Source organism: Emydura macquarii, unplaced genomic scaffold (genome assembly GCF_026122565.2).
Source record: "Emydura macquarii macquarii isolate MOO-44397 ecotype Brisbane River unplaced genomic scaffold, CSIRO-AGI_Emac_v2 contig_1230, whole genome shotgun sequence".
NCBI classification, from domain to species: Eukaryota; Metazoa; Chordata; order Testudines; family Chelidae; genus Emydura; species Emydura macquarii.
In genome coordinates, this window is record NW_027131367.1 from 22,408,245 (window position 1) to 22,422,082 (window position 13,838).

Sequence of the window (13,838 nt, forward strand, 5' to 3'; positions counted from 1 at the left end):
ACAAGATCAACTGCAAGTCTGGAGCGGGCAGGGAGACGTCGGATGTAAGGTTGGAGGGCGCATGTAAAGCAGGGAGGAGACGCATGAGGCGTCCGGCAATCAGAGGGATGGTCTGGGTGTGAGGTGAGCATGAGACAAGAGAGATTGAGGTGACAAATACGAGGGAGAAATCACAGGAGCAGAGCGCAAGGGGGTGTGGGAAAAAGACGAGGATGCAGGGAGGAGGGGGCTCTGAAGCCGCAGCACCTCCAAGGAGACGTGAAGGCCAGTCTAAATTATGTTCAGCTAACAAGAGAAAGCCAGAGAACGTCATGGAGGGCTGAGGCGGGGGAGAAAGAGAGTAAAAGAAACACACAGCAGAGAAAACCCATCCCTCTGCCCTGCCAGACCGTGCCCCGCCCTGCGGTAGGTTTTCTACTGTGCTGTCCAGTCTTCATTTCCAGCGTCCCAGGATCTCCTTCAGCTGAGCAGACGGGGACCAGGAAGGTGAGCCATAGCTTAGGCATAAGACGTGTGGCCTCAGCTGGGTAGCCACCGAGGCCACTGGGATCACATGACAATGCTGTTCACCAATCTCACCCTCAGCATGGGCTACACCATAGTCTGCACCAGTCCGCAGGGAGCCCACGGTGGTGGCCCAGCAGTGCTGAGCATCGCTGCACATCAGTGTCAAGAACAGTCTCTAGACTGGCAGAGAAGAGTCAGGTCAGCAACGGGGAACCAGGACAAGATAAGTGGCTTTCTACCAGGGTGCAGGTCTGTCTCTGAAGGGTTTGACATGGGTCACTGGTGCGGGCAGGATGTCCATTCCAGTAAGGCAACTCCAGGGGAACAGTCACAGGGGAAGTTTTCCTAGGTCACTAAGACTTGCCCTATTGAACTGCAATCAGCAACCACCTCCAGCTTCCACTCGCCTCTCCAGGCCATCCCCAAGGCCTATTTCTGTGACTTATATATTAGTTAACTCATTCAGTGTCTGGAACATGCTTTAGGAACCAGGAATCCCAGGTGCTGAGGGTGGGTGTAGAGACTGTGCCCCATACCTTCCCTTCCCCATCATGACTTTTAAAGTCATCGCAAGTTGTGTGCACGCGCTATGTCAGTAGCTAACAACCTGCATTCTCAGCCCTGGGCACAGGCTTTTTATTCGTCCGTAGAACAAGTCGCAGTGCAGGCAGCAGCCATGCAAGCTTCCCTCACGCCCCACCCCCAGCAGCCTCACCCCTGAACCAGAAGCACCAGAAGGCGTTCAGTCGATGCAGGACACTCATGACCAGCCACCCACGAGGAGCTTCTCATCAAGGCGGCCAATGAGCACCAAGCGTGGCGACAGCGTTGTCGATCCGGATTTGTAGCTGCAGGGAAGTGGGCTGAGACCTACCAAATGTCTTTCAGTCAGGACACCAAGTCGCTCCCAGACGTGCACATTGGAAAGCCCCTGCAGCAGCATCCCCTGGTTGACAAGTGCCCTCTTGTGCCGCTTCCCAGGGTGGCTTGTGTGATCCATTCCAAGCCGATGTTTTGTTCGCCGTTTCATTCAGCGATCGTGTTCTGCAGAGCAATCCGGGCCGACCCTGGCTCGCAGACAGTACCGAGCCTCGTGGAGTTCTCGGCAAATATCGACAGCAGCTCTGTACCTCTTGGTTTGAACCTTCCTTGTAAGGTTCTCAGGAGAGCTGAAGCACTTGGGTATTTTCTGGTGACCCTACACCACAAACTGCTCCAGCAGCGCCCGGTAAGCAGACTGAGTGCGTAAGGCCTTGGTTGGATTCCCAGTGGACAAGTGTCATCTCCACAAAGCCACCACTGTCACTGGTGCTAGTTGAAAGTGGGAAGGGCAAAGATCAGAGGTGCCATGGAGAGAGAGCGAGGCTCTGCCCCCGAAGGCGGTGCTCCCAGCTCACGAGTGCAGCACTTGGGCACTGCCCCGGGCTTCGTCTGTTTCCAGGACATGCCTCCTCGCAGGGTGTAAACAGCCGTTTGGCTCCAAGCAGCCAGCCAAGTTATTCTTGGGCAGCAGTCCTGGACCGATGAGAGCAGGACGCAGTGACGTCACCTGGGCATTTCCCAGGGTTTGCTGTTGTGTTTCAAACCGGCTTCCTGAACTGGTGTCACTGACCACAGAGATGAGGCTGGGAGATTCCCGAGAAGTTCAGAGACAGCACCCTCTACATCACCACCAGGCCAGCCACATGGTACTTCTAGGGCCCATCCACGCTACAAATACTGCGCGGTTCCCATCTGGTGTGCAGACACAATGCCTTTCCTGGGGTCAGCACAAAGCCGCAGCCCAGCTAGAAGGGCACAAAGTGCATCCAAACCTGGCTCAGGAGGAAGGCTTCTGTCGGGACTGGGACCAAACCTGGGATGGATTTCCAGCCTCCTTCTCCTGCTCCATTTTCCACTGCAGTACCAGAGCTGCGTGAGTGCGTGGAGCTACCATAGCGGTAGGACACAAACTACCCCAACATCTCCTCTCCCAGCCCAGGGGTCAGGTCTGGAGCCCAATCGTACGGGAATGTCCCAGCCTGAAGCTCACACTGCAGACTGGTTCTCTCTGGTGGCACGGCCCCTGCTCCTGTCGGCAGAGGCCCCCCGATTGAAAGAAATTAGATTTGTCCTCATAGCAAACCCAGTGTCCTGGTGGGCTCTGCATGGTTCAGAGGGGGAAACATTAACCCTTTGGATACTGCACACACCACTCGGTATGGGTGACTGGTGGGAAGGGCGTGTCAAACGGACATCTTAGAGCAGACCTGGGGGCTGCAAGGAGAAGAGGGCTATTGTTGCTAAGTCCTGCCTTGCTGCCCGTCTTTGCTCCCCACGCAGAGGCAGCCCTGTGAAATCCGCATAACCTTCGTCCCAGCACCGCCGCTTTCGCTACAGGATAACGAGGCTTGTGCTGCTGTTCAACGGAGCCAGAACGCACGGCCTCCCGCCAGGAGCATGGAGCCCAGGCTGGCTGTCAGTCAGTGTGAGGCATTCCCAAAGCACACTGCCCCTGGAGAATACTGCAGGTTCCTGCCAGGCCACAGTTTAGCATCCCGAATGCATCCCATCACGGCTCCCGTGCAGCTGAGCATCACGCTGCAGCAAAGGGGAACTGGCCAAAAGCCTGCACTGAGCCACAGACGACTCTCCTCGCCATGGTGGGGTCGTCTCCCAGCTCTCACTCTTTGGCTCATGCTTTTTCCCTTTTATCCCTTCTGCTTCCGTTTCCTCTGGAGCCCTCAGCCACTTGCTTGCAGGGGAGCAGTGCTCGTTATGGGGACCAGCAGGTCCCTGGCCAGCGCAGCCTGCCCTGTCAGCTTTGGTTCTTATTCCAGGCAGTGTGGGAAACGCCAGGGCCACCCAGATGTGCATGGCAGAGGGGCCAAGATGAGAATGCCGGACCCACACAGCTTTCTTTGGGAACCTTCACATTAGGATCAGATCCCCAAGGACCCGTCTCTCTCTGGCCAAATCCATGGCAATTTTCCACTTGCTTGCCCTAACTTTAGGGGGCTGAATAAAATGGAACTGGTCCTGAACCGTCCCTGGTTTGCAGAATCACAGCCTGGCTCTGTGTGGGCTTGCCATTCCAAAGAGCAGGCCCAGCCGGATGGGAGGGGAGGGCTGGGGACCCCTTGGAGAGGTGTGGGATGCTAGGCCACGGTTACTAATGCCGTGGTATCCAAGAAAGGCTGAACGCACTGGAGCTGGTTGCCCATTGAAGGTAAACAGACCCTGCAGCCTTATCCCGCTCAGGGCATGTCTGCATTACAAAATTAGGTTGACCTAAGTTAAGTCGACTTACAGCCACCACATCTCGCAGAGGGGGAGTTCTTAGGGCGGCGTAACGGGCGACCTATCTTGGTGGGAGCACCGGTCTAGTGTAGAGGCTGACTGAGTTAGGTCGATGTAATTTGCCTTTTGTCAACCTAAGCCCTTGTCCACACTGCAGAGTTTTGGCGACACAAGTCATGCCAGCGTGCAGCCACCGCTGTCATTAAACCGCTGCCGCACGTCCTCCCTACGCTCCTCGTGTCAGTGGTGTGCAGTCACACCACCAGCTCTTGAGCGACACAGGGCGCAGTGCACTGTGGTAGCTATCCCACTGCACAGCTGCAGGCAGGGTGCGTTGGGAAGGGTTTGCAGTGCCTCGTGGGGCAGGCGCAGTGTCCCAGGATGCAGGTTTCCGAGTCCCACCAGTCCATGGGCATCGACTAGGCTGAGAGCCACGTTCCAACGGCCCTGCCAGCCACACTGGCCGTGCTGAACACACCCACAAGAAGCCCATAGACGTGGGGGGAGGGGGCAGGTGAGAGTGTGTGACAGGCAGTGAGGTGTGTGTGTGTGTGCGTGCGTGCATGCGTGCGTGCGTGCGTGCGTGCACGCTGTCTCTTTCAGTTCAGACAGCAGCCAGAAGCCACCAATCCTGAGGCAGAGGCTGGTGCACAGACAGCTGGTGTCCGCCTGTCCCCCCACCCCAGCTCAGGGGAGACCTGTACACCGGCGGGGGGAGGGGACACCCCAACATCAGCCCCCACCTCCCTCCCCAGCTCCGCACAGCACATCAGGAGTCTCTCCCCCTCCGCCCCCAGCAGCAGCCGGCGCTGCCTGCAGGCCTGCCAGGGGAGAGCAGGATTGATTCCCTCCGAGCTCTCCCACAGCCTCGGCTCCCCGCACACCCAGGAGAATGATCCACCCCCCTGCAGGCCAGGCAGGAGCCCGTTTGCTGCCGGGAGCCGGCACGCTCAGCTGGGCAGTGGCTGTGTGAGCCCCGTCTCCACGCGGAGCAATTTCAAAACTTCCTGGGGCTTTGAACGGGGAGGGGCACATGCCTGTGTAGCTGGTGTGCAGGGCAATGCAGCAGAGTTCAAACCAGTGAGCAGAGCGGTCAGACTGGGCATTGTGGGATAGCGCCTGGAGCCCAGTTACAGCGCACAGCGTCTACACTGACACTTTGTCGCTCTAACTTTGCCGCAAGAAGCTCCACGCCTCTTGCCGAGGTGGTTTTATTGTGTCACCAAAGCAGGGGAGTTGTGTTGCTGGGGGAGCATTGCAGTGTGCGCACCACCACCGATTTGTCGCCAAACGCTGACTGTGGTCAACAAAACCCTGTAGCATAGCCCAGCCCTAACTCTGTAGCATAGCCCAGGGCCAAGTGTAGCCACTGGGCTGCTTCACGGTGAACACTGCTTGGAAGGGCCCGATAGCACCAACAGGTGGAAGGTATCTCAGCCAGACCCCCTTGCTGGCTGGGACTCATTTGCCACCTCATTTAACACAATCAATGCACGATTCTTAACCTTGTACCCACAACCCCCCAAACACCTGGGGGCCCAACTCAAGGCAAGGTAGCTATGTGCTGGGATGTGTTTAGATGGGGGTAGCGTGGCCTCCTGGGGCTTCCCAACTACTCGAGGGCTATTTGCAGACAAGGGTAACTGGCTCCTCCTGCCTTTGACTCACATGACAGCAGTTTGAGGATTTTTTTATCCTTTTGCTTCCCTCAAAAGCATCTTTTATCCAATCCCACTTCTGGTGCCTCTGAAATTTTGCTCCCACTTCACACCTGGCTAATCACCACTTAACCCTTGGCACTGGCTGAGGAATCTTTGCTGGTACCGATAATCTGCTGATAATTAGCCTCAGCTGTTGCCATTCACGGTCACCAGCAGAACGTGGATCCCTGGGTAACATCATTAAGAAGCATGGGAGAATCTCCCCCATCGGCATGATAAACCTGCCTCCGCAAGTGGCAGAAGCGCTGTCGGCGAGAGAAGCTCTCCTACCAGCATAGCGCTGTCCACACAGGCACAGATGTCAGGGGCACTTATGTCACTCGGAGGGGTGGTTTATTCACCCCCGAGTGACATAAATTATGCTGACATAAGCTGCAGTGTAGACGTAGCCAAAGCCTTAGTGTAGACGGGGACCATTGAGTTGCCAATGCAGGTTTTCAACAGCATGTCCCCTAACCCTGCTTGGAGCTCATCTAATCCGGCATCAGCACTCGAACGGTGCCAAGGGGTGACGCTTTGATTAAGCAGATGGTAAATGGGAGTGAAATTCTACAATCTGTTCTATTACAGTACTGAATGAAAACGATTCTCTGCATCCCACCCTAATCCTACGACTCTTTTTAAATGACCTCTTCTTTTAATTGGAATAGCTGCTGAATTGGAATCAATAGGCCATCCACCAGCAGCGCCTAACTGAGAAGATTATACTGCATAAAGACAGATACTATCACACGCCGCAGGTCTCAGCGGTAGCGGAGCCCAAAGTCCACTTACACAGAGACACCATCTCGGCCACAAAGAAGTGGCTGGGAGTTCCAGCGTACTGTATGAAAATTTTTTACAAAGCAGCACACTCAAAGACTAAAACCACCTTGATATGAATGAATGGATTCACTGTTATTTAACCAAATTGTGCTGCTGAGTCACTTTCCTTCTCCAAGCAAAGTTCAGGGCTCACTGGAATAGTAGCAGGGGGCAGCCAAAGCTGGTTTGCCATGCAAAAGTTACCCCCAGAACAAAGAGGCTGCAGAGGAAAAGCTCATCCGCTTCGTTGATCCAAGAAGATCAGCATGTCTGGGGAGACGCACCCAGTGCTGTGTGATGCGGCTCCTCTACATGACAGCATTAATGCTAAACACATGCCCCTAGAAACCGAACTCAGTCAATTCAGCTTTTCACCTCTGAAGGAGTTTGCTTCCAATGTGTGTTAGGGCACCAGTGAAATGAGTTCAGCGGTCTCAGCCCTCTCCTCCCAGATGACAAAAGCCCATTTACAATTGTGCAGGACACACAGAGCAGAGGGTAGCAAATGGACCCACAGTTTGCTGCATGGCAGCTGTTTGTGAGCTTTGCATGATTTGTTTAAACACAATGTGTGTGCATGAGAGCAACCCTGGGAGAATTTCAGAGAGAACACTGTGTATACAAGGCCACTGTGTGAGCACTTCTGGTTTGGCATGAAGAACAGTAAAAATACTTGAGGCGAAGTTAGCTGCACCCAACACCACAAACACTAAGGAACAGAGGATCTATAAAACCATGGACTGTTTGGATTCCTACCTGGGGCCTTGAGTTCATCGGTGATGAAGGTCAACAACTCCCGGTAGATGTTGCAGTAGGGCACAGGCCAGGTGAGGAAGCTGTGGTAGGTGCTAACGGCCTTCAGAAGCAGATCACAGTCTGGTGGGAAGTGAGGCGTCTACAGGGGAAATAGAAGTAGCGTGAGGATTACAATTCAAGGTGGGTCACGGACGCAGTCATGGAGGTCTGTACTTCCCCTTCAGCCTTGCACCCCAACACCACTGAGACAGATCCAGATCCTCCCGGGTCCCCAACTAGGCTCCCACACTGAGCTATGGATAGGCCAAGTAAAAGAGGAGGAAGCCTCAGAGGCCATTAACATCATGGGAGAGCAGGTCTGTGGGCTGGCGCTGGGAGGTTGCTTGTTTCTGATCCCTTTCCACCTCTGCTAGATGGTTTTTGAGATGGGAAGAGCACCGGACTTTAGGTGAGGATATCCCAAAAGTATAATTAGGTTCAAAAAAGAACTAGATACATTCCTGGAGGATAGGCCTATCAATGGCTATTAGCCAAGATGGCCAGGGATGCAACCCCATGCTCAGGGCAACCCTAAACCCCTGACTGCCAGAAGCTGGCAGGGGAAGCTGGAGTGGATCTATCCAGAACTGACCTCCCCCGAACCTCTGGTACTGGCCAATGTCAGAGACAGGATACTGGATTAGATGGACCCAGTATGGCAGTTCTTATGTCTCATACAATGACATTATATTGCTTTCAGCTAGGACAGAGCTCCTATTCTCAGCCCAGCCCCGAAGCTGAAGTTACAATAGGTTAAAAACTTTAGGACTTACACACACAACTGCAGAATAGAAGAGCAGAGCCAATGGAGTGAGAAGGTCATAGTTGCATGTCTCTTGGACCTGCAGGAAACACACATGAGAAGAGGATCAGTTATGCTACAGCTTACAGAGATACACCAAAGGAGATGGAAGGAAGCTGGCATGAAACCAGCCCATAACAAGAATTGCTCATATAGGGTCCTATCCCAATGATGTCAACGCTAAGACTCCCGTTGATTTCAACAGGCCTTTAGCTATATCTCTAGAGCAGATACTCTACCCATAGGTCAATGAGCAATCTGCCCATCACCCAGAAAACCTTGATTGTAGTGGTAAGTGCCCATCTAGTTCATCTGCTACTGTACTGTGAGATGGACATGATTAAACCCATCCACGCGGCGGTTTTCTCCAGGTAACTACTTATATTTATACAGCACCTCTCCTCCTTCAGTGTTTTACAAACACCATGTACAGAGATTACTCTACCCGCCAGTGCCAGAACTCAGCTGATGTCTGACTGCACAGCAACAGTCAGAGCTGTTTTGGCCAAGGAACGAAGAAAAATTCTGTATCTAGTTGAAACTATAGGGCAAATTCTAGGGTGGCAGAATGCAGCTTACTTCGGGCTTGTCTACATTTAAAATGCTACAGCGGCACAGCTGCACCTCGGTCGCGCTTCAGTGCAGATATTCTCTAGCCCAACAGGAGGGGCTCTCCCACCCTTTCATTAATCCACCTCCACAAGAGGTGGGAGCTAGGTCAGTGGAAGAATTCTTCCATCGACCTAGCGCTGAATACCTGGGGACTGAAGGTTTGTCTGCATGTACAGCGCTACACCTGAAGTGTGTTCGTGAAGATGCTACTATGCTGGCAAGAGATCCTCCTGTTGGCATAGTTAATCCACCTCCCCGAGAGGCAGTAGCAAGGTCGACAGGAGAAGCTCTCCCATGGACATGGCGCTGTCTACCCAGGGGTTACATCAGTATAACTACATCACTCAGGGATGTGGATTTTCCCACACCCCGAGCAACGTAGTTATACTGATATAGGTCTGTCATGTAGACCTGGCCGTAGGTTGGCTTAACTACACCACCTCTACACTGGGGATTAGGTTGGTGTACCTATGTCGGTCAGGAGCGTGGATTTTTCACACCCCTAACCAACGCAGTTATGTCAGTCTAGATTTGTAAGTGTAGCTCAGGCCACTAGCTTCAGCACATCCAACTTTGTCTACACCAGGAAAGTGAGGAGCATTAGAAAACGTGTTAACTACAATCTTTAAATTAAACACTACTTAGCACCCAGCATGGACAAAGATAGTCATGTTTAAAAACGTGCCTTAGCTGGTGCCAGTCAATCCTAGATTTCCCCTTCGAGGAATGAGCACCACAAGAGTGAATAATGGAAAATATTTTTGCAACTGTCCAAATTCAAAAGGGAATTTAGATTCAGCCAAGTTTGTGACCCTTTACATTTTCTGAGTGACTACCCTTTATTCACACTTGTTGCAATGTGTGCTGTGTATGGAATATAAGTCATGCAACCGGATAACAGAAACACCAGTCAACTTATGTCACTAGGCAACACAAGGCAAACTGTGAAAATTCGCCACAAACTAACTGTGGACAATCTGCAGACTAAGAATTATTCACTGAGGGAACTCACCAGCGATTTTAACCCATACAGGAATAGTGCAATCTGTTCATGAACAATTGGAGAAAAGGGGGGGAAAGAGTAAAAATAAAAAATAATCAACTTATTAGTTGCTATATTGCCAAACCCAGCCATTTAAAAATCATGAATCATGCCTCAAAAAAACAATTTTTTTTTAAGACAGACATTTTTGGTTCATTTTAATTCTTCTGGTTTGAGTCTTTAGGGTAGGTACACTTGGGTCATGTTTTAGAGCTTTTCTCCGTAACTAGGAAGGCTAGAACCCTTTTACAAAAAAGGAAGCTGAGATTCTCATCTACTCACACGGGCCTAGGAGCTGGGGCTTTTAAAAAAAATAAATAAATAAAATATTGCCAGACTCATGATAAAATCGTGAGTGTTGGCAACACTACGTGCCTGTTTGTACTCCAGCCACCAGCACCACCTCCTGCCAGGCTAAGGTCTCCCGGCCAAGTCCTGCTGCTGCTTAGCTTGGGAGAACTGATGGTCTCACATCAGAAGATGGACTTGTTGAAGGTTAACAGAGCAGCACCTCTGATCCTTCTTTTCCCATGCTTAGCTAGACACAGCAAACCCGAGAAGCCTGCTGCTTACTACGGCTGCTGGCATTTGCTCAGAAACGTCCCTAAGTTCCATATGTATTTTTGGTTACAAAGCAAACCCAGAATAGCCCAGGCAAACCTTCCATTAAAATAGCAGGAAGCCATCAATTTCTTCTGAATTAGACAGGCAAAAAAAAGGAAAGATTGCAACAAGGGAGGGTCTCAGGAAACCAAGCCTCATAAATCGTAGCGCACCAAACCAACGGCAGCCCTGCCCCTAGAAACGTGCATGGCCAGGACTCCGGGAACCCTATGGCTGGAATCTCCCTTCCCCGGCTTCCCCCTGCACAATGGGCAGCCCACAATGGAGAATGAGCCTGGAAGCCAGGCTGCTCCCCAAGTGCATAGGAGGGCAGTCGCTATTGTAGGCTTGGAGGTCATGCACACAGCAGCACTTCAGGAAGTAGGAAACCTCTCCTTGTATCTTGTGATGCTATTCAAAGTGCAGCTGGTCAGGCTTGCTCTCTTCCCCGGTGCACTGCCACATCCCTTTTCTTTGCAGTTCCCACATGCCAGAAGCTGCTCTCCAGAGGTCTGACCTCAGGCCAGCCTGCCTGCCTCCAGGTGCAGATGCTCAGTCACGTGTTACTACAATACCAGCAAAAAACTGCAAAATTCCAATTGTCTCAGGCTCAGGGGCTGACCCTTTTGCAAGCTGACTGGAGTGGGGCAAGCTGGAATGGAGCCAACTCACAGTAAATCAGAGTCATGTTTGGGGGGGTGATCGCACAGAGCTGGGCGGCTCAGGTGCTGAGAGAGAGAATCTGGCCAACTGACCAGCAAGCCTGCATGCCGGACACCAGCTGCTCTTTCACTGGGCCTAACGCTCGGACTTCCTCCTTCTCAAAGGCTTCCTCCATGGAAAGCAAGAGATCTAGCTGCGAGGGCTTCTGCGACAGGAGTCAGGCTGAGCTACAGATTCCAGTCCTCCCATGCACTGAAGCCCTGCCCATGCTACTGTGGCAGACCTTGCTGAAGGAACGTGATGCTGTTTAGAATCTGGCAGCACATTTGGCATTGTGCACTCTGTGCAGTCCACAGGTAGAAATGGGGCAAATCTCTGCACTCAGGTGAATTAATGTATTTAATTGACATAGCAGCTTCCTATTTGCAGGCGGCCTGTGAACAGCATCTTGAATTGTTATTTGAATTATTTGCCAAGTAATTCCTGTCAGCAATTCTTACTCTAGTCAGAGTTTCAAGCCAGAAGGGACAACCAGATCATCTACCCTGATCTCTTGTATATTGCAAACCACCACCACCACCTGTACTCGCACACTATACCCAAGTATTACAGCTCACAGAAGACCAGACTATTATGTGCCACAGCCAAAGAATAGAAGGAACTGAGGTGCACCATGCCGGAAGGCCCCCGCAACGGCAGGGAAATGGTTAAGTAAGAAATATACAGATAATCCTCAAAAGTGACCTGTACGCACATGCTGCAGTGGAAGGCAAAAAACCCACCAAGATCATAGTTAAGTTTTTATTCTGCCTTTATCTGGAGATTCCTCAGGCACTCTTTACTAATGCCTCATTACTACTATTTGGTATTTGAAGCTGTGATGATTAATTCTGATTGGACACAAGTCACTTGGTGTGTTTCCATTTCCTGACTGCATGTGCATAATTCTCGGAATCAGGTTTCAGATTGTTGAATTCCTGAATGTGAATTCTAGCTTCATGCTCTGTGATCATTTCCCAACATTCTCTTAAAATTCACCTTTTCTGTGAACTTTCCTTCCAGCAACTCTGTCTGGGAGAATATTCAGAGAGAGAGAGACCACAAGAGGGACACAAATGCCTTCAAAGGGATTTATCAGAACCATGGGAATTGTTGGGTTTTTTTTTTGCGTAATATCAACCACCCAGCTCCAGTCTCAAGCCATGCTGCCAACTTGTTACAGAACCATGCTCCCACTAAAGGAAGGGAGAGATCTGCGAACGTGGCTCTAACACCCTTTGCTTTTATCCCACTAAGCACTATGCTGCAGGCACTAATGCCCAGATCCTCAGAGGTATTTGAGCACATAACGTCTATGGGAGTTAGGTACCTGAATACCTTGGAGGATCTGGGCCCAGCCTCTTGTGTAACAAGTAGGGTGAGTGCACTCAGCCTGTTCTGGAAGGGTTTCACTGACACAGTTGCCTCTCATTTCTGTGAAATAACCTAGCACCAGCAGGACTGTAGGAGGGAAGGAGCTGGTACCAGGAATGAAGCAAATGCCCTCAAATTAGGACTTGCAGTGCTCCCTGAGATTATCTCCGTATCACAATAGTGCCCAAAGGCTCCAGTCAGGGACATTCTGCTAGGTGCTGTTCATGCACACACGCACACACGTGTGCACAGAGTTCCTGCTCCAAGGAGTTACTGTGAAAGACAACTGATAAAGATATAAGAAAAGGGCCTCACCCAAAACCCACTGAAACCAAACTGGAGCCTTTCCACTGATGTCAGTGGGGTTTGGATCAGGTTCCAAAGCGAAGGGACCTCCCGAGCGAAAAGCCCAAGCGGCGGTGTCTTGAGCTGCAGAGCCAGCGCTGCTGGGGCAGCTGTAACAGACTCAGATCCTCTGCAGACTGGGCACAGCCGGAAGCCTGGGTTACCCTAGCATTTCAGATAATCCATGTCTAAAATCCTTCACAGGTGCATCCAAATGATAAAACACACAGGGCAAGGGACTTCTTTAGAGACTTCAGCGCCAGACCCCGCCAGACCCCACCTCAGTGACCACAAAGCACCCTCCTTGCTGGGGCAGCCTTCGTTCTCGCTGGCAGGGCCTTACCTCTTTGGTTTTCTGCAGGATTTTCTCCAGGAGGATGAGGTAGTTTCCTGCATCTCGGCTGACCAGCTCCTGCAGGCTCCAGCAGTTCAGACACAGCCCAGCTATCGGAGAGAGAAAGGAGAACCACATTTCAAACACTCCAGCGATGGCAGTGGGAGTGTGCAGAAGGAACCGACAACACATGGCGTATGGGGCTAGCGCTTTGTTTCAGTGAGAGCTAGGAACCCAGCACGTTCATTCTATTCTACTCTACAAGGGTCTTATCCCGCCCCCATTGCCACACTATCTGGCAATCATTCTGGCAGGGTCTGGGCTTCGTGTTCAGTGCCCATGCTGCTCTGTGTTTATGTCCCAGAAGGCAGGTCAGGGAAGCGCACACAAGGCACTTGAGGTAGAAGGTTGGGAGGTTTGCGATGGTCCTTAGAGCCTGGAGGAGTTTGTTCCATGGTCCGGGACTGGCCCAGAGAAATCTCCATCTCCTGCACAGATGAGCTTTACCCTTGCGGTAGAGAGGTCCGCTGGGGCAGAGGAGTGGCAGTGTCACCTACAGCAGGGCTCGACACATTTGCTTTGGAGCTAGGAGCCAGCCCAAAAATTAAGGAGCCAGACAATGTGGGCTCAGCGGCTGGGTGCCCTGGCCGGAGCGTGGCAGCCGCAGCGCTCCCCCTTCCTGGCCTTGCCCCTCTCCCACAATGTGGGCCCACCGGCGGGGCGCCCTGGCTGGAGCACGGCAGCTGCAGCACTCCCCGCTCCCAGTCCTGCCACATGGACGCAGTGGTGCCCTGGCCGGAGCGTGGCAGCCGCTACCCCCGGAGAAATACTAGGCGCCAGAATTAAATTTCTAGGCTCCATGGCGACCTGGCGCCCAGGGTCTGTCGAGCCCTGACCTACAGTCCTCACCCGGAGATT

The 13,838-nt window shown here is 52.2% G+C and overlaps 1 protein-coding gene across 2 annotated transcripts in view; it reads right to left on the bottom strand.

The window, feature by feature from the left end:
* The window catches only part of PIK3R5 (phosphoinositide-3-kinase regulatory subunit 5), a 96,277-nt gene that overhangs the window by 25,918 nt on the left and 56,521 nt on the right, over positions 1–13,838 (bottom strand). For both annotated transcript variants that reach the window (XM_067547764.1, XM_067547763.1), the window contains exons 3-5: positions 12,930–13,030; positions 7,880–7,948; positions 7,068–7,206 (exon numbers count right to left, since the gene is read on the bottom strand). In XM_067547764.1, the coding sequence (XP_067403865.1) occupies positions 7,068–7,206; positions 7,880–7,948; positions 12,930–13,030 (309 nt within the window). The remainder of the gene's footprint in view (positions 1–7,067; positions 7,207–7,879; positions 7,949–12,929; positions 13,031–13,838) is intronic.